Source organism: Elgaria multicarinata, chromosome 11 (genome assembly GCF_023053635.1).
Source record: "Elgaria multicarinata webbii isolate HBS135686 ecotype San Diego chromosome 11, rElgMul1.1.pri, whole genome shotgun sequence".
Taxonomy (NCBI): Eukaryota; Metazoa; Chordata; class Lepidosauria; order Squamata; family Anguidae; genus Elgaria; species Elgaria multicarinata.
Window position 1 is genome coordinate 38,064,796 of NC_086181.1, and position 20,997 is coordinate 38,085,792.

A 20,997-nucleotide genomic window follows, 5' to 3' on the forward strand; every position below is an offset into this window, starting at 1 on the left:
GAATAGAACCCAGATCTCCCCAGTCCTAGTTCAGCACTCTGACCACTACACCACATTGGCTCCCACCAGAGAGGTGAAACAATTAGTATACATCTGCCTGAACATTAGATGCACATCGTCAACATTGTTTAGGCTGCAAATCAAGTGAGTATCAGACAATTGTACCTATTTCTACATCGTTTCTTGCTAAAATATTGAACTGTTCTCTTACAATACTAAATACTTTGTGACCACCGAAGTTTCTATTTGGGTACTAAAGTATTGCAAGGGGGAGAGAAAACAAAAAGACAAACAAATAAAAAATTGTAGGAATAAGCAATTTGTATCCTATCTCCAAATACAGAAATTACGATCACTTTCTTCCTTGGTAGCAGAATTCTTTCTTCCTCATACCTCATTTTTTCCTGAGCACCTTTTTTTTTTAACTTCCAGTCATTAAATACCCCCTGTATACCTCTTGATGTCCCACTGAAAAGTTGATAATAAACATGTCTTCTTGTACAATGTCCCATGGGGGCTGTAATTACGAGTACATGATTATCTCAGTTCTAACTATCAATTGAACCATGATTACTTTCACTTATCTCTAAGTCTACAGAGAGCTGCAGTACCCAACATGATTCAAAACCAAAGTGCAGGATTCAATTAATATCTCATACACCAATCCAAGCTGCAGCTAGATATTACCAGGACTCTGACAGTTTGGTCGATGGTAATTTTCACTGCACAGTCTGAGCTGCATACCAACCATACGACCATTTAAACCCTGCTGTTCTATTCAGCAAAGGACTCAGTGAAGGATAATGGCAGGATGGGTGGACTGGTTCAGAGCAGACATTGTTTCATTCAAGACAGTGGTATTTGTGGCACTGATATTCCTGTACTTGCCGCAGGTGGTGTGTAAGATTCCTGATCTTAAATGCATCATCAGTGACCCTCTTCCTATTCTTCACAAGCATTATCAGTCAGGAGACTTTATCGTTGGTGGCGTTATGTCTCAGATCTACATATTTTCTTCTCTGGTGACCTTTAAAGGACTTCCCTCCACTGACCTCTTTGATGACATTGTGTAAGGTGTTTTTGTTGTTTTTTGTTAATTTGACTGTTTTAAACACAGACACATTATGCATACATTTAAATCAGTTTTTCAGGGATGTCTGTCCATAGATTAGTGTTAGCTTCAGTGGAGGAGTGAGTGATTACTATTGCATCTTACTCTTTCCCACCTCTCCTCTTTCTTTATCATCATCATCATCATCATCATCATCATCATCATCATCATTTTTTCTTTCCTTTCAGCAGTAGCAGCCAATTCTTCTTCAAGTATGTTGATTCATTAAGAAATTGTTGGCTGGAGGGAACAAATCCTCTGTTGGGGTTGAAAAGTAGTCCAACTTCCAACCTACTTATTTGAAAGAACACTAGGGATGAAAAGAAATATTTAATTTAGGCCACATTGGTATTTTGGTAAGCATAGTTTTTGTCTTTATGGCTTTTTAAAGTCGTCATCATCATCATCATCATCATCATCATCATCACAATGTAAGTATCATTGTGCAGCTCTGGGAGAGAGAATGAAAATGTAGAGGGAGGCCCATCTTAGTTGTGATATGGGTTAAAATGATACACTCATTCTGGAATTGGTTGATATCACTACTCAAAAGTTGAGGCTAAATCAAACTTCAATTTCAAACATAAACAATGAAGATGAGACAGATTTGACAGATACTGCCACCTCTTCTCCTAACTAATTCTTAAAGGAAATCTTAAGGTAAAATTAACTTCTATCCAAATATCTGATTCCTCTAGGGTAGGGCTGGGCAAACCTGGACATTTCTGCTGCCTCACTATACATTTATTTATTAATACATTTGTATCCTGCCTCTTATCACGGGGATCTCAGGGTGGTGTACAAATAAAATCAGAACAATATAAACATAAATAATTTACACAGATAAAAATGCATTAAATTGTTCACAAACTAAAACCAGTAAAAACATTTTTTAAAGCAATAAACCCATAGACATCAGGAATGCCCCACCCCTTGCCCTTTTAAAGACGTATCTACCCAGGGAATGTCTCTTCAAAGTCTAGATTGATGAGGTTGAATCCAAGGAAGTTCTTCTGGATCTATCCCATATACATCCAATGGATGAACCCTCTCTGGACCTACCCCTTATTTGTAGATACTGATCCATAATTGAAAATTGAGTTTGCAACATTTACCAGTGGCTTTATTTTTGTGTGTTTTAACACTTCAACATTGTTGAGGTAGAAGGGCAAGTAGGAGGAAAAGCTGAAGTTACAGAATGCCACAGAAAATGGTACATGCACATTATGGTTCACAAACTCTGAAATAATAAAAAGTGATAACAATTCAAAAGTTGAAAATCTAGAAATTATTAAATTATTTATTCTAAGGATAAATCTAGATGATGAGAATTACAGAAACATCCTTCTATTGACTAATGCCTTTCAAAGAGCTTCATCCCATGTACCTGCTTCCCTCGGATTATCTTCGTAGCGCTAAGCTTTCACGGTTGTTGTTGTTTTTGCTATCGGGCGACAGTGATCCTTTGCATACCGGGAAGTTAGTTTAAGAGGAGAAATGTAAAAAAATCATAAAAAAATAAATGGATGAACCTATTCAATTCAAATTTGGTATGCTTAAAGCTCTCCCTAATATCTATTACTGTGCCAATTTTGGTGTCTTTACCTTTAAAGCTTCCACAGATGTAAGCATTTCTTTAAAATCCTGCTCCTGCTCCCCAGCGGTGGCTCAGAAGATACGCTCAAAAAGTAGGGGCTAAATACAGCAAATCTTTTGGCTTTACAGAACAATTAAGGCAGGATGAATGGGAGTACTTCACAATCAAAGCAGATTATAAGGTGGAAAACTTCTGAGTCCTTTGCATGCAATTCGCAGTGATTGCACAGTATAACGCTGGTGTGATAAAGCTCAAAATGGTACCAGAACTGGGCTTCTGAACACAGATGGATTCGGAAAAATTTGTGCAGTGTATTAATCTGACGTGTAGCATATTCATATCATGGACTAATTGCACTGTGACACAGCATATAACTCTCATTACAGGGTCATGACCCAGATCTATCAGCACAATCTGGCTTTGGTATTTGCTGTGAGTGAGATCAATGAAAATCCCCAGATTTTACCCAATGTCACCCTGGGCTTCCATATCTTTAATAGCCATTTCAGTCCAAGTTGGACCTATCATGCCTCACTGGAACTCTTCTCTACACAGGGCAGATTTGTCCCTAACTACAAGTGTGACATTCTGAACAATCAGGTAGCAGTGATCGGAGGACCTGGCTCTAAAGTTTTTCTCCACATGGCAACCATCCTGTCCATGTACAAGATTCCACAGGTACAATGGAGCATGGGAGGTTAACCACCTGTTCTTATATCCCTTGCCTTTCAAAAGTGCTTTGGGAATATTTGCTTGTTCTGGCAATGGAAATGGGAAGCATTGTGATTGAAATAAAGAAGGGCATTTTGCTCGAAGCACATTAGTGAAAGGTCCAAAACTTATGAAGAAAATCAGATTTGTAAAGCAAATTAGTTCATTAATGCTTCTTTATTCTAGTGCAATATTTATGAATATGAGATTGGAGAACATCTCTCTATTTGATAAGGCTGTGTAAATCATAAACTACAACTTGAGTTTCAGGAACAGTTCATACTACGGATGTTCACAAACACCCGGCTTCAATTTGGACTCACTGAGCAAATTTTTTACAGTTTTGTCATATCAGCCAAGAGTTTGAGACAGTTTCATTGTGAACTTCAAGCCCTTAAAGACAGGTTAGAAACTGCAGTTAGTAACATTGCAGATGTTATACTACTAGTGGGGATCACTTACTGGGGTCCCCTTTAGGTCTCTACTTCATTAACCCTACTGCTGATTAGGATTCAATCCAAAATAGCAGATACCTCTTTTTTTTGTCCTGTTCATTCCGTTGAGGTAAAGTTGTCATCAACACAAGAGAAGAATGTATTGAACATTTTGCAGAATTAAAGGTAGCTCCAATCCCCCATTACTACAATGGGACACCTCCAGGACTGCTCGAAGCACACTAGTGAAAGGTCATTTTAATCAGATTTTTTTTAAAAAAAACTTCCCCTAAGAAAAGATGTTCAAGGGCTAAATAGAAAATGGTTAATAAACAGAAAACAGAACTAAATAAAGTATTTTCTAATGGTGCCATTTTTAGTTTAGGAGTAGTAGCCGAGGGGCTATAGGATATGGTGGAGGCCTTGCTACACTAGCATAATGTGAGAAAGACCTTGGCCATGAAAGATATGCTTGTGTAATTACTGCCTATTGGCTACCAGACCATGTTTAAGGTTTAGGTATTAATGCACAAATCCCTAAACAACTTGGGACCAGGATATGTGAGAGAACACCTTCTCCCTTACCAACCTGCCCAGTCACTGAGGTCATTGGAAGGCATGCTTCTGCGGTTCTACATGGACGTTTACCCAAATTGGAGTCCACCAGGAGAAGAGCCTTTAGTGTAGTGGCCCCTTCTCTTTGGAACTCTTTGCTCCTGGAGGTCAAGCAGATACTAATAGTATGCTGCTTCTGATGCCTCCTGAAAACAACTCTTTCCCAGGAAGCATCTCTGGAATCTATTTTTGATATGGTGTAGTATACAAATTATTATTATTATTATTATTATTATTATTATTATTATTATTATTATTATTGGAACACTTGGTACAGCACTCTGCCAGCTGATCTGATTTGTTGATACAGCTATGTTTAATGCATAATTGATGCATTCGATTATTCCAAATAGGGATGAGAAACACATCTGGTTATCATTTTAATGTGAACATATGAAATGTACACTTCCCTTTCCTAGACATGGACCACAATGTGAACCAAATGAGTTATTCCAATTCCTGCACATTTTCGCATCTATCTGACTCAGGACCAGCTACACCCTGGTCTGTGAGTGGAAGGGTGACCAGGCCAAGCAGAGTGCCATGCTCCTGTTTGCCCTCCATTTTGTGGTCCTTTTCCGCTATCACAAACATGCATATATTACAGAAAGGTGTGCACAAAAATGTTTTAATGGGGGAGGGGGGGGGAGAAATCCCTTGCAAAAAGTTGTATATTTGAAAAAGTACATAAAGAAATGGCTATAATTTTGTGAAATGTTAAGAAACATGTGACATTTCATACAGGGATTCTCTCTCTCTCTTTCTCTCTCTCTCTCTCTCTCTTTTAAAAAGCAAACTTATGTGAAAATGGAATGGGAAGAATCTAAGTATGGAAGAAGGAAAAAAGGGGAAGTGAGTGAAAGTGAGTTTGAGAGGTTCCCTAGTCCTGCAGTAGCTCAACCCATATGCTCCTTGGGCATTTCATTTTATTCAGAGGAATTTTTTTAAAAAATGATGATGGATGTAAATTGGCATTTAAGGTCTACCATATGGAAAGTATAACACTACACAAAAACAAAAACCCTAAGAATTCTTGGCCTCCTTTTGTTTTTATTTCTTTTCTTTAGCTCATATACGGGTCTGCTCGTGAGACACATAAGAAAGAACAGGCTGTTCTCTACCACCAGATGTTCCCAAATTTGGACTATCAATATAAGGGGATTCTTCAGTTACTGCTTCATTTCACATGGACGTGGATTGGGGTGATATCAGGAAATGATGACAGTGGAGAGAGGTTTATACATAATGTAATTCCTATGTTTTCCCAGAGTGATATATGCTTTGAATTTATAGAAAGATTCCCAATAGTGTCTTTTTCCAATGATATTGCCGACATGGTGGAAAAGGGAATAAGCTTATACAATGTTGTCATGAGAAGCACGGCTAATGCAGTGGTGATTCATGGTGAAATTGAGAGCATGATACTTTTGAGAATGTTTCCCAGCCTGTCAAATTATGAAGATATATCGATGTCGAAAAAAGGTAAAATTTGGATTATGACAGTTCAGATGGACTTTACCTCGCTTCCCTTTCAAAGAAGTTGGGATATAGAATTCCTCCATGGTGCTCTGTCATTTACAATTCACTCAAAAGAGGTGTTGGGATTCAAGAGATTTCTTCAGAGGAGAAACCCTACCTTGGAAAACAAAGATGGCTTCATCAGGGTCTTCTGGGAAGAGGCATTTGAATGTTCCTTCTCCAATTCCATCACAGGCAAGCAAGTTGGGACCATCTGCACTGGAGAAGAGAAGCTAGAAACTCTTCCTGCATCTGTTTTTGAAACGAGCATGACTGGCCACAGTTACAGCATCTACAATGCAGTCTATGCTGTGGCACATGCTTTGCACGCCATGCATTCCTCTAAAACCAAATACAGAGCAATGGTGAATGAAGCTAGACTGAAGCTTCTGCATGAAGAGCCATGGAAGGTAACGGCGTCAGCATACTAATCCAGTATTGCTCACTATACCTGTGGGAACAGAAAAGGATTACAGACTGAGTAGGAAGTTATATTTCTACCAAGGACGGATCTACACTACTGCTTTAAAGTGCTTTATAACAGTTATAAAGTGCTTTAACTGCTTTAAAGCTCTATAAAACTGTTATAAAGCACTTTAAAGCAGTAGTGTAGATCCGGCCCAAGTCTGTTTAGTATCTAAAGGCTGAATTGCACATTATGTTAAACAACATTAAGCACTCAGTGTTAGTATAACTTCTACTCGTGTGGGTTCTTTGGGGCTTAATTAGATAAACTTGCAAAGAATATATCTTGAACAAAACCTGCCTGTAATAAACATTCAATCACAGAAATATGCCACAACATGTCCTTCTACATGCAAACAACAACAACAAAACCATGGATCTCTTGCTTGTAGCTCAATCCCACATGGTTTTGCATCTCCAGGTGCCGAATACTCTGGAAGTCCCTTTTGTAGACTCTTTCTCAACTTTTATTTCACAGGGCATTCAGAGTATTAGCTCTGCAATAATATAATTAGCAGAAATATCAAAAATGCAAAGAAATGATTCCCCACCCCTTGAAATGCTACTATACACAGTTAACAGTTCAATTTACCTTATACAAGATGATAAGAGCTTATAATCAAACAGAAATTCTTCTAATACTCAGCTTTCAGCAGAACTCTTTCTCTTTCTTTTTGCTGTTCCTTCTCCAGCCCTCCCTCTGAGTGAGAGCCCCACCCAAGGGACTAAACCATCTACTCCATAGGGGTTACATTAGCTTCTTTCGTAGATTCCTTTTTTCTTATGTTAATAGTATGTATATTCACCTGGGCAAGTGTGCACAAAGCTGTTGGTCCAATTGCACTTGATTTCAAATCAGTTTTCAAAGTGTCATTAAATGGTTGCTTCACAGATGGACATGACTTGACCAAACAGTGGGTGAGAAAAACGATGTAAGGCGGACTCCTTTGCTTGTGAATAGCAGATGAGTGGATTTGAGCTGGCCTGAAAGAGCCCCAAGTCTTTTCTTTTCAATTCGTATCCCACATTTCAGAATATATCGGTTGGGGTGGTTAACAACAGCAGAAGCAAAATAAATAAATACTAAAACAACATTTAAAATCAATTTTATTTATTTATTTATTTATTTATTTATTTATTTATTTATTTATTATATTTATATACTGCCCCACAGCTGAAGCTCTCTGGGCGGTTCACAAAAGTTAAAGCAGTAAACATTAAAAAAGTATACAAAATTTAAAAACCATCAGAAACATAAAAACAACAGTATCCATTGAAAAAACAACAGTTCTGGGGTCCGTTAGAAAACAAACTTAGCGTTGTTAAATGCTGTTAAATGCCTGGGAGAAGAGAAAAGTCTTGACCTGGTGTCTGAAAGATGTTGGCGCCAGGCGAGCCTCATCAGGAAGATCATTCCACAGTCGGGGAGCCATCACCGCAAAGGCCCTCTCCCTTGTTGCCATCCTCCGAGCTTCCCTTGGAGTAGGCACTCAGAGGAGGACCTTAGATGTTGAGCACAGTGTATGGGTAGGTTCGTGTCAGGAGAGGCGTTCCATCAGGTATCTATACCATTTAGCTTGACTAACACCTATACACGACTAGAACTTGTTGGGATGAAGGAGGAACATGAAAGAGAAACAGACATGAAGGATAGGGAAAGAGATGGCTCAGTACCCATACGTCTCAAGATCTTTATGAGTTGCATTCCTTTTACTTGTCCATTTTAGCTCAACTGCTTTCTGAGAAGCGTGTCATTTAATAACAGTGCTGGAGAGAAAATGCATTTTGACCACAATGGAGAGTTAGAGGCTGGATTTGATATTATCAACTGGGTCACATTCCCAAACCTTTCCTTTATCAGAATGAGAGTTGGAATGATATATCCCAAAGCCCTTCTGGGTGAGGAGTTCACCATTTTGGAGAAAGCCATTGTTTGGCCCAGCAGGTTTAACCAGGTAGGGGCCAGGAAACCTTGGGGATGTATCCAGAAGTGTTTTACCAGAGCTCCTAAATGGGTGCGCTGTTTAGACCTGTGCTGCAGAACTTTCACCCATGGGCTGGATATGGACCATGATGCCTTTGGATTTGACCTGCAGCCTTCTCTCATTGCACCCTCCATCTCATACAACAATTAGGATTAGGGGGGATTTATTCACGAGGAGGCAGAAAGAAGCCAGAACTGGAGGACGCAACACCTACAGTCCACAGGATGGTCCTGGGACTGCAGGAAAAGCTGGGTTTTCTGCAGTTTCTCATATCTCCCAGAAAACCCATGCCAATCCCCCCTGCCCCCGGATGCACAGGGACTCGGTCGTGACCAGCCTGGCCTGCTGGCCTAGTGTAGACACAGCTGATGGTAACTAGTGAGGAAAAAGAGAGAGAGGAGAAAAGTAAGATGAGAGGAGGAGGAGGAGGAGGAGGAGGAGGAGAAGGAGGAGGAGGTGGTGTGGGGAAAAGAGGAGGAGAAAAGTGGAAGCATGAGAATGGAATGTGTGTGAATGAATTAATGTATCAATGAGGGTGTGAATATTTTGTGTGGGAAGAAATGAAAGGAAAAGAATGCAGGGTGGATGGATGATTGATTAATTACGTATGGTCTTATTAAGACTAACATGAAAGAGGGGGAAAGGTTTGCATCCACCTTCCCACACATAAGTCCAAAACGTATGGAAGACCCTGGAACTCTTTCTCCTACCTTAAATAGCTGAGGGCTGTCTAAAACTGAGGAAGGCCTCCTGGGGCCTGTTGATCTGCACACTGTCAGTTAGACAATACAAGTTTAGGGTCGCAGCTACTGCAGGGCTTCATCACAATGCTCCATTTTGAAAAAGCCAGGGATATACCTGGACTTTTTCAAAGGAAGCAACATCAACATGACACTTCCACCATGTAACATTGCTCCGTGGCTAACACAAGGGTGTAGCCTGGTGGAAGGCAATCAGCAATTGGTGGCCTTCCACCCGGAAGAAAGCAGAGGTGGCTCCGGAACCCAGATGGCCACCCAGAAACCCTGAGCTCCATCCTTGGTGTCAGGATCACTTGACGGCATCCCAGCAGAGGGAACGTGTGCACTGAAGGAGAGAGGCTCAGCCAACTAGGTGCCATGAAGACAGCCCCCTGGCTGTCTTAAATAGTCTTAAACAGCTGACTGAGTTCTCTCTCCCATTAGTGAGCCTGGCAATAAACAGCTCTGCCATTAACATAATATCTTCCCATTTATCTCCTCTCACTAATTCCAAATACAAATCTGCCCACCTATATGGGGTACTGAAATTGTGTGGGCTTTCTAACTACAGAGTAACCACTGAGATCCCAATTGCAAAATAGAAATCATTCTCATTTATGGACAGGCACGGCCCATTTCTCTGTGTAATAACAATTGCCAGTCGGGTTCCAGCAGGATCAAGATGGAAGGGAAGCCATTTTGCTGCTACAATTGTATTCTGTGTCCAGAAGGGAAGATTTCCACACAGGAAGGTAAGCAGTGTCAACACAGAGGTTACTTTTTCATCAAAAAGGATTCTTGCGATTCCTCACTGAAGGCAGTTGCTGATAGGATGAGGGTAGAATTTGATGTTGGAGGAAAATTCTGAGAGTGCCTTGGACTGCAAGAAGATCAAACCAGTCCATACTCCAGGAAATAAAGCCAGACTGCTCACTTGAGGGAATGATACTAAAGGCAAAACTGAAGTACTTTGGCCACATAATGAGAAGGCAGGACACCCTGGAGAAGATGCTGATGCTAGGGAAAGTGGAAGGCAAAAGGAAGAGGGGCCAACCAAGGGCAAGATGGATGGATGATATTCTGGAGGTGACAGACTTGACCTTGGGGGAGCTAGGGGTGGCGATGGCCGACAGAAAGCTCTGGCATGGGCTGGTCCATGAAGTCACGAAGAGTCGGAAGCGACTGAACGAATAAACAACAAAAATTGATGATTTTAGATTTCTTCTGCTCAACATCTTAACAGAAACAACAAAAAATTGTATAGCTTACCAAAACAAAATGAAATAGAGATAACATAGAATTTTAAGGATGCTTGAGCTATTTGAATTTCCAGAATTCCTGTACAAAATGACCTGATTTCTTCCTCTCAGACTAATATGAAAATACTAAATTGTAGTGTTGCTATCCACTAGAATTTACACTGCTCTGCATGTTCCAAAGCAGCATTTGGAATCTCAAAATATTTATTTAAACAATATATTCAGATAAAACACACATTTAAATACACATCTTAGAGGATTCTTTTCTCTCTCTCTCTCTCTCTCTCTCTCTCTCTCTCTCTCTTTATTACAAACACACACATACACAAGTAGATTAATGACTGAACATAATGGGATGGAATGTGAGATATAGCTGTTAATGACACAGACCAGGAATAGAGAAATTATTTCTTCTCTATCAATGTGTAATATCTTGCTGGAGAAGACAGTTGCTGAGTTGGGTTCAAAGCCCAGGATCACCCAAAGAAATTAAGAGAGTGCCCTTTTTCTTGTCTATTTCCAGTTCTTAAGTGTTCAAATATAATCCCATTCCATCCCATTTTCCATGGAAAGCTTTACACAAAAGCATTTATATTTATATTTAATTGTACATACCCTCCCCCTAAAATCCACATTTTATATGCATTTCCACCTAAAAAGGCAAAATTTGGGGTGTATTTTCTGAGCTCAGAATTGAATTGCACAGTTCAGAGAAATGTACCATCCAAATGACAATTGTGTTTTTAACTGTGAAGCAAATAATAATAATAATAATAATAATAATAATAATAATAATAATAATTCTTATCCGCCTCTCCGTTTGGATTGATGCAGGGAACAATAATAAGTACAAAATACATAAAACTGAATTAAAAACATAGTATATGTAATTAAACCATCCTAAAAGCATATTAAGGACATCCTATGAAGTGTTAATATGGTCAGTTTGCTTAAAAATGCAGACTTGGTAAAATTGTCCAGTATCCTTAATCCACAGAACTTCCCTGAGAATGGAACTTTGAAAGTATAATTGTATAAGACAGGGGTGTGCACGGACCCCCCGCTCTGCTTCACTTGCAGATCTGCGATTTTCGGAGCGGGCCGCTTTGCCCCGCCCCCGCTCCGCCCACTTCCACTCCGCTCCGTTCGGAGATCTGGATCCGGATCGGAGCTCCGTTTTCCCCCCCCCCATAGGGTTGCATTGAAAGCTAAAAAATTATACAACTTTTTTTCTGTTCAAGTTAGAAACCTCACGTTTGGCACCTTGACACCTCATGACACACGCACGCCAAGTTTCAAGGGAATCCCATCATCCCCTGATTTTTGGGGGATTTTTGAAAATCGGGCACCCCATTCACACCCCTTTTGATAGCTCCGTCAATTTGCACGTTAGAAACCTCAAACTCAGCACCATGATAGCTTATCCATGTGTCCACATGGACGCCACGTTTCAAGGCAATTCCATCATCCCCTGATTTTTGGGGAATTTTTGAAAATCGGGCACCCCATTCACACCCCTTTCCATAGCTCCGTCAATTTGCACGTTAGAAACCTCAAACTCACCACCATGAAAGCTTATCCAGGGATACATATGCACACCGAGACTCAAGGCAGTCCCATCATCCCCTGATTTTTGGGGAATTTATGAAAATCCAACACCCCTTTCCATAGCTCCGTCAATTTTGCACGTTAAAAAAACCCCTCAAACTCACCACCATGAAAGCTTATCCAGGGATACATACGCATGCCGAGACTCAAGGCAGTCCCATCATCCCCTGTTTTTTGGCGGGGCTTAAACCTGCAAAATTTGGAACTTCCAAAACTCCAAGTGAGCACAGGAAGGACTTCTCCCCTGAGTCAAAGCCACACACACACAACATCCCTGCGAGGTGGGCAGGGGAGGAGGGAGGAAAGGCAGGCAGGCATGTAGCTGGCATTTCTGGGGGCATAAGGAAGTGAGCCAAGGATAAGCCAGTAATGCATATAAAATGGAATAAATAAACAAATAAATAAACGAAGGAGGGGTGGAATTAAAAGCAGCAGTGTTGCTGAATAAACAGCAAGAAGAACTTTTTTAAAAAGGCTATATCTGTCTTTTACCAGCAATAGGGGGACGTGCCCGGGGGAGAGGGAAGCAGCTGCCAGTTCAGCTCAAGAAAGCCATCGCTTCAACAACAGCTCTAAGAAGTAAAACGCTCACTTCAACTCATAATAGGCATCGCTCCACCACTAAGAGAGAAGTAGAACGCTCACTTCGACTCATGATAGGCATTGCTCCACCGGGTTACTTTCTTTGGAAGGCTCTAATGGCCTTCCGGTACAGGAGAGAGTGGGGGCACGTCCACGATGAGATGCCCTAGGGGAGCTCATCCCCTTGCACCACATATTTTCAGTTGTTCCCCAAAGTTAGGGTGGGTAGCAGTGCTGTGTTTCTATCTCTTATTCTTGGCTTAGTATATGATTTCAGGTTGTGTTTGTGCATTTGGTGGGGCTACTGTGTTAAAAAAACACCGGGAAACGTCCGTTCAGATGAAGAAAGAGAAGTTTCCCAGAATCCCAAGTTACCCGTTTTGCCTATGCCCTCCTCCAACTTTGGGATCATGTGATCATGACCGGGAGCTGACTCTGCCCCTCAGCCCTTTGAAAAAGGTATTTTTCCCGCCGATTTTTTTAAAAATTCTAGTGCGTGACCTGCACCACGCAGAGAGGTGAGAGTAGTCTCAAAATGACCCCCATCCACGACTCTCTGTGCACAAGAATTTTCAGAATGATAGCTTAAAAATCAACCCAGTTATCCCCGATTGTTTTCCTCAATGCAATCCTATAGGCGAAAACCGCCGTTTGACCCGCGCTGTCCGTTTGTTTACCCGATTTGTAAAAAATTCTAGCACGCAACCCGCACGACGCAGAGAGGTGAGAGTAGTCTCAAAATGACCCCCATCCATGACTGTCTAAGCACAAGAATTTCCAGAACGATAGCTTCAAAAACAACCCACTTATCCGCGATTATTTCCCGCAATGCAATCCTATGGGCGAAATGTTTTCAAGATGGCGATCGGAGCGCTCCGCCTGAACTAGGAGCTCTGAAAAATGGTCGCTTCTCTTCGCCTTGCTTCTAGGGGTCCACGGTCCACTTCTACTCCGCCTCTGGGTAAGGTGGAGCAGGCCAATCCGCTACTGCTTCTCCGCTCCTAATCGGAGCGGAGCACATTCCTAGTATAAGAAGTAAGAATTTGATGGTTCCCCCCTCCTCACCTTCCAACTTACCAGTCTTTATTCAGGAAGATATTCAGATTGTCTACTTTTGTTTATGTCAATGTAATAAACATAGGGTTGCTATTTTGTTTTCTTTTGTAGACATGGGTAACTGCGTTCAGTGCCCAGAAGATCAGTATCCAAACATGAAAAAAGATTCATGTATTCCAAAAGAGATCATTTTCTTGTCTTATGAAGAACCTTTGGGGATTACATTGGTCAGTATTGCTCTTTCCTTTTCTTTCATCACAGCTTTGGTACTTGGCATCTTCATCCAGAACAAGGACACACCCATAGTCAAAGCCAACAACCGCAACCTCTCCTACACTCTCCTCGTCTCCCTCCTGCTCTCCTTCCTTTGTGTTTTCTTATTCATTGGCCAACCTGAGACAATGACTTGTCTCCTTCGACAAACTGCTTTTGCCATCATCTTCTCAGTGGCGGTTTCCTGTGTGTTGGCCAAAACTATCATTGTAGTTCTGGCTTTCATGGCCACCAAACCTGGGTCCAGCATGAGGAAATGGATCGGGAAGAGACTGGCATCATCTATTGTTTTTTCTTGCTTCCTTGCACAAGTCACTATTTGTACTGTGTGGCTGACAATCTCTCCCCCATTCCCCAATTTCAACACAGACTCTTTGACTAAAGAAATTGATTGGGAATGTAATGAAGGCTCAGCCATCATGTTCTACTGTGTTTTGGGCTTGATGGGCTTCCTGGCGGTTGTCAGCTTCACAGTGGCTTTCCAAGCCAGGAAATTGCCTGACAGTTTTAATGAAGCCAAATTCATCACCTTCAGCATGTTGGTCTTTTGCAGTGTGTGGCTCTCCTTTGTTCCCACCTACCTGAGCACAAGGGGGAAATATATGGTAGCAGTGGAGACCTTCTCCATCATCGCTTCCAGTGCTGGCTTACTGCTTTTTATCTTTTCTCCAAAATGCTATATCATTGTGTTGAGGCCTGAGTTGAACAACAAGGAGCATCTAAGAAGAAACATTTGAGAGATATAAAATTCACTGGACATTGTCTAACTTATGAGAACCTGGAGTAAGCAATGAGACTTAGGACAGCAATCATGCATCTCCTTACCTGGAAGTAATCCACATTCAACTCTATGGGACTTACTTCTAAAAGTTAGTGTTTTCTCCCCCTATTTTTGGGCAGTTCCATCCTATCCAAGTTTTTCTTGAATAGGATGGAATTCTCCAAGAACTGATTATTGTGGAATTTAGGGATGTACAAAAATACTGTTCCTGTTTGCAAATCATGCTAACATGTCCTGTTTGCACAACCCCAAACATGATTGTAAGGATGAAAATAATTGTGGGAATGTGGATTGTGGGAAATAATGAGACGGACACAAAGTTGGGATTTAAACAGGGCCACATTTATTAATAGATCTGCAGAAAGGGCGTCTTCTCTAATCAGGCCTCATGCCATTGTTTTATCAAGCAAGATGTTCACGGCCTTAGAGTGGCACCTCAATGCTCGCCATCTCCCCGGCTTTCCCTTTTAAGGTAGGGAGGCCTTCCATGTCACCCCCCCTTCTTGTGCCGCAGTGCTCTGAGTGGGTGAGGAAGGTTGGCTTATAACTGCCAGCTGGTCTGCAAGGCTTGCAGCTGGGGAGCCTCAGGAATTACCCATCACCACAACGGTGCCTCTGAATGCTCACCCTCCCCAACCTGCTCAAGATGCTCGCACATACCTGCCACAGGGCGCAACAAGCCTCTTGCTTAGTCGTTCTCCCTCCACCTACACAGGATCTCAATCCAGCAGGTCCTGCTGCAGATCTCGTAAATGCCCAGCATTACTGAGTTCAGACAATTGTGCCTTGTCTGTCCTATAATGCTCCCTCCGCATTACTACAGTTGCTGGGTCTTGGGCACTCCAATCCCCATGTTTAAATAATTCATGTAAATATCCAATTCTCTATTAAATTTATTTATTTATTTATTTATTTATTTATTTATTTATTTATTTATTTATTACATTTCTATACCGCCCAATAACTGGAGCTCTCTAGGTGGTTCACAAAAATTAAAACCATTCAAAGTATAAAACAACAGTATAAAACCATAATATAAAATACAATATAAAAGCTCAACCAGATAAAAACAGCAGCAATGCAAAATTACAAATTTAAAACACCGAGTTAAAAAATTTATTTATAGACTGTTAAAATGCTGGGAGAATAAGAAGGTCTTCACCTAGTGTCTAAAAGCATATAATGTAGGTGCCAAGCGAACCTCCTTTGGGAGCTCATTCCACAGCCAGGGTGCCACAGCAGAGAAGACCCTCCTCCTGGTAGCCCCTAAGTGGGCCCATGCCCTTCTTAGAATTGAGCATGATTGCATCACAATTTCAGGCAACCACCCAAATAGGAACCTACTATCTTCACAGCTCTCTCTGGGAATCTGGCAAGACTGAGTATTCACCTCTTTATGAGTATATGCGCTAGTATTCACCTCTTTATGAGTATATGCTCCTTCCCAAACTCGCTAGGAATCAGCAGGATTACCTCGCAATTCAGGGCAGCCACCCAATTGGTTACATGCCATCTTCCCGGCTCATTTTGGGAATCCCAAGTATCCCAAATTCCACAAAAGCCTGTAACTGCCAGGCTTCTCTTTCAAGCCATATCTGCCCTACCGCTGTACTTTGGCATACCAGCCAATTTGCGTCTCTGAATCAAAGATTGACGTAACAGTGGTGCATCTACACTGATCTGAGAAGACAATAGCTATTAAAATTTTCATGGATGGATGGACATATGTACGAAAAGACTTGGAACACCCTTTGCAAACAGCTTGCACTCTGTTCCGTGTGAATTTGGAAGCTGTGGCCTAAGGTAGCCCTGCCTGGCAAACTTTAAATTGCCAAAAGGGTGTTCAGTTAAGACCCCTTACAAGCATAAGAGGGGCATCCAGATGTCCTACCAAGGACAGAAAAAGACTCCAGGACTTTTACTGGATAAGAATCGGCAATTCACACACTTGAGGCTTTACATCTTAATCACCGAAGCATAATAAAGACTGTACCCTTGGGAGACACAATGTCCTGAACCAGAAGGAGGCATCTTATCATGTACTCATTGCTCATGGATAGGGATCCAGGCTGCCATCTTATTGTAGGTAGATTGGAAAATTCTCCCCGGTGAGATGGTATTATCTGGCACCCCCCAGCACTTGTTAAAAATGGCCAGAGCAGCATCTTACTAGGGATGGTTCTGGCTGAGAAGCTGCATCTGTGAGACACACATAAAGACAGCAAAAGGTCCATGGGAATAGGCCAGTACTGCTTTAAATGCCTTTCCCCTTGAAGGCAAAGGGACCCTGCATTTTTAGGATCAGGGGCCTGTTGCTGGTGGCTAAGGATTGTATCATGTCCTAGTCATCTTAAGCTCACAATTCTCCCCACATGCTTCTGGACAGTCTCTGGATATGCCCTAACCCAAGGCAGGGGGCTCTCACAAACCCTTGTACTGCCTGGTGCATCAGCATGTTAACTAAAGCCAGTCCTCCATATGTAATAACTAGATGTTATATGCAAGAATAAAAGTCAACATCCCTGGACTGTATGAAGGTGGTGTGCATATGTCTGAACTGTTACTGTTGTCACAGCAGAATACTCAATAAGGTTATAGAACGGTTCTCCTGTAATTGAAAGCCACAGCGATAGAGGGGGAAAAAACTCCAAATGAAGGAGGTCCCTCTCCATCCCAGAAACCTCTCCGTCCAGCCCAGCAAAGGATCCTGTGCTCAGATAGTCACACACTTGGGTCGCAGCCCAACCAGACATCCTGGTCCAAGGTTATAGTGTTCGCTATTCAGGCTTACGTGAGAACTGCTCCTGCCAGAACCAGAGAAACAGAAATGTACCTTTATACCACTAAGGGAATTAAATTCACAGAGTTTGGGTATACTACCAGGGCACCTTGGCACTGGACTATACAGCCAGGGCACCCGAATCCACTGAGATATGACAGCTCCTTATCTGCAATCATGGAGTATGTGAACCTGATATTTTCTCCGGGTTCCGAAGGCAGCCGGGCCTGCTGGTAGGTGCAGCCTAACACACATCAACATCCAAAAGTATAAGGTTTGGTAAAATGGTTTAGGAAATGGTCATGGGCCTAAAAAACAGCCCTTGCTGACCCAAACCTCCTTTCCATCCAGCACTGCAACATCTATTTTCACTGGCATCAGCTCTGCCAGCTTCCCACCAACTTCTTTCTTCATCCCAGAGGAAGTTTAGATGTCAGTGCTTGTCCTGAATAGACCAGGCAGGTTGTTACCTGACCGGTTGACAACTTCATCTACTCCTACTTACACTGGAGTAACGAATAAAGGAAGCTGGATGTTACTGATTTCATAGAACCATAGAATAGTAGAGTTGGAAGGGGCCTACAAGGCCATCGAATCCAACCCCCTGCTCAATGCAGGAATCCAACTTAAAGCATCCCTGACAGGATGGTTGTCTGGCTGTCTCTTGAAGGCCTCTAGTGTGGGAGAGCCGACTATAGGGTGACCAACTGTCAGGATTTCCCCAGATTTGTCCTGGTTTTTGTTCTTTCCATGGTGTCAGAGGGTATTTTCTATAATTTTCAATAATGTCCTGGAATGACACGCCTTCCCCTTTAAGGCTGCCATTAGCATGGCAGGAGGGAATGACATGCTTTCTTGAGGCACATCATTCCCCCACCCCGAGCTCCAATTGAGGTCTTAAAGGGGAAAGTGGGTCATTCGTGGACATTATAGAAAAGGCCCCCATTGGAGTGGATGGTGGTGGTGCAGAATGAAATCCTTTCCCCTCCTCCACTCCAATCGGGTTCTTTAAGGTGGCGGGGGAATAACGTACTTTCTGCAGGACTCAGAAAGCTGCTTCCCCACACACACACTAGGTGTCCTCTTTTTTGGTTTCCCAAATATGGTCACCCTAGCCGACTACCTTCCTAGGTAATTGGTTCCTTGCTATCAGTCTCATGAGCCCAGCACTGCCAACATTGTCTGTCATCAACTGTTCAGGGATTCAGGCATGATTCCTTCTCAGCACTACCAAGAGATGAGGGGTTTGAACCTGGGACCCAGTGCATCCCACTGCATGTGGAAGAAGTGTTCTCTTACTTGGAGCTATGGGCTCTCAATCACCTTATACCCAGGTGTTAGAAGAGATGGTATATGAGCCAAGGACTCCCAACCACCCAATAAGGGTTCCACTTGCAAAACTAGGCCCCCTAAACTAAGGGTATAAGAGGAAGGGTGGCAGAGTAGCACTACCCCCCCCCCAATGCTCACACAAATAAGAGCCAGTGTGGTGTAGTGTCTAAAGTGTTGGACTGGGAGTCAAGAGCTCCTGGTTCTAGTCCCCCAGCCATGGAAACCCACTGGGTGACTTTGGGCCAGTCACAGATTCTCAGTGCAACCCACCTCATAGGGTTGTTGTTGTGGGGATAAAATGGTGAGGAGGAGGATTATGTACGCTGCCTTGGGTTCATTGGAGGGGAAAAGGTGGGGTATAAATGCAATAATAAAATAAATATTACTGTCCATTTGAATTAAGAGGCACCAGCCACTGCTTGTCACGCCCTGATAAGCAGTGGCCTACTGAGCAGGCCTCTTCAATTGAGTAGGCCTGCTGTGTTAATGAAGGCCACCAGCCACAGGGCTCACCACCCCTGTGGATTAAGGGGCACCCACCATCCATCGCCTCTCCCTCATTCAAAGGTGGAGACTGCCCTAATAATGGGCTGGGGGGTTCTCACAAGAGCACCCCCCCAGACACTGCAAATTCTTCATTCAAATGGGGTGGGTTAAACCAGAGGCCCCACTCCCCTATAAAAGCATCCCACACAAGGAGGAATGATGGTGGGTGGCTTCTTCCTGCATGAAGGGATTCCTCTTTCAACCACGCCACTGTCATCTCCTTGCTCATATTTGGCTGGAGACGAGAGATCCCGCAAGGCCTGATGGGCTGACAGTGTTACAGCCCATTGCCACTGCTGCCTGGCCTGGCTTGAACAGCCTACCAGAAAGAGGGAGAGGGTGGAGGGTGCAGCAAGGACCAGCAGCTTGGCACAAAGGACTGGTCCTCCTAGCAAACCTATGGCCAGCACGGCCGAAGATGGGCATTTCCCATCCCTAGTTGCAGCCACTCAGGACTCTGCTGCCTCTAGAATGGAGGTGCAGATGTGTTGATCTGGCTGCCGGGTATCTGCCATTGCCACTGCGGCCTCACACCCTCTCTGTTTGCTGCTGCCCGGGAGGAGAAAGGAGGTCACATGAGGAAGTTGCCGCCACCACTGTCATTGCTGCAGCACCTCCTCTCCACAGCGTGCTCTGCCAGCTGCCCGAGCACAACTGCAATGCTTGGCAGCCATCACTCAAGGACATGCCAGGGGATGAGAACAAGGACAAGATCACCAGTATTGCTGCAGCCTCAGCCTCGCCCTTCTCTCTGCATGCAACGGCTCCTGGAACACATCCGAGGCGATCAGCAGCTGTGCTTCAAAGAAGAGGAGGAGGGGAGGGATAAGAGCCAGGAGGGCTCAGATTTCCCCCTCCAGGCATGGTCAGAAGGCATTTCTTCCATATTCCATCTGAAGACTGGCTGGATATAGTTCCGCAGCACGTATGACCCGATTAGCATGTGTGAGCTGAGCGCAAGGTTTCCCCCCATACTCCAGGAACAGTTTTGCATGATGATGATGATGATGATGATGATGATGATGATGCGGGGGAGTTCCTGCACATAACAGCCAAATTGGTACAAATTACTCAGAAATTTGTGTGACTTGCTTCGAAATATGTAGAAATTGCAGAACCTTTTTGGAGTATTAGCCAATAATCACAGCCTCTTGCTGCATAAAGGCCATGGATGGATCACTAAAGTAGTTAAATAGCTTGATTTTGTTGAGAGGTGCATTACAGTGACTTGTGCTATTGTTTGAATGGCCCATAGCACTGTAAACATTCATATTTATGATCAGGTTGCCTGATTTTCATTCTCCTCCTCCTTCCTCTTCCCTGTCTTTTTTCTCTTGCAAAGAACTTGGAGTTGCTCACATTGTCCTCCTCCTCTTATCCTCACAACAACTTTGTTTGGTAGAATAGGCTGAGAATCAGAGAGTGGTCCAAAGTTACCCAGTGAGTTTCGTGCCAAGGGAAGATCAGAACCCAGATCTCCCGAGTCCTAGTTCAAAACTCTAACTACTACGCCATATTGGCTCCTACCAGGATGGTGAAATATTTAGAATACAGCCTGAAGATTAGATGCACATCCTCACCATTGTTTAGGCTGCAAATCAAGTC

At 42.9% G+C, this 20,997-nt stretch overlaps 1 protein-coding gene across 1 annotated transcript; it reads left to right on the plus strand.

Moving 5' to 3' along the window:
• The first annotated feature begins 803 nt into the window (after positions 1 to 803).
• On the plus strand, positions 804 to 14,691 carry LOC134405765 (vomeronasal type-2 receptor 26-like). Its single transcript, XM_063137020.1, has 6 exons — positions 804 to 1,069; positions 3,209 to 3,386; positions 5,536 to 6,396; positions 8,179 to 8,406; positions 9,802 to 9,928; positions 13,793 to 14,691. The coding sequence occupies exons 1-6, from the start codon at positions 804 to 806 to the stop codon at positions 14,689 to 14,691; spliced, it is 2,559 nt and encodes an 852-aa protein (XP_062993090.1).
• Positions 14,692 to 20,997: the final 6,306 nt, after the last annotated feature.

What these genes read in the sequence shown, in the direction of transcription:
- LOC134405765 (XM_063137020.1), top strand. Translation starts at nt 804, where the DNA reads ATGGCAGGATGGGTGGACTGGTTCAGAGCAGACATTGTTTCATTCAAG. An exon ending in TGCATGAAGAGCCATGGAAG is followed by an intron (nt 6,397 to 8,178) that starts GTAACGGCGTCA and finishes TGTCCATTTTAG; the next exon opens with CTCAACTGCTTTCTGAGAAG. An exon ending in GGCCCAGCAGGTTTAACCAG is followed by an intron (nt 8,407 to 9,801) that starts GTAGGGGCCAGG and finishes ATTTATGGACAG; the next exon opens with GCACGGCCCATTTCTCTGTG.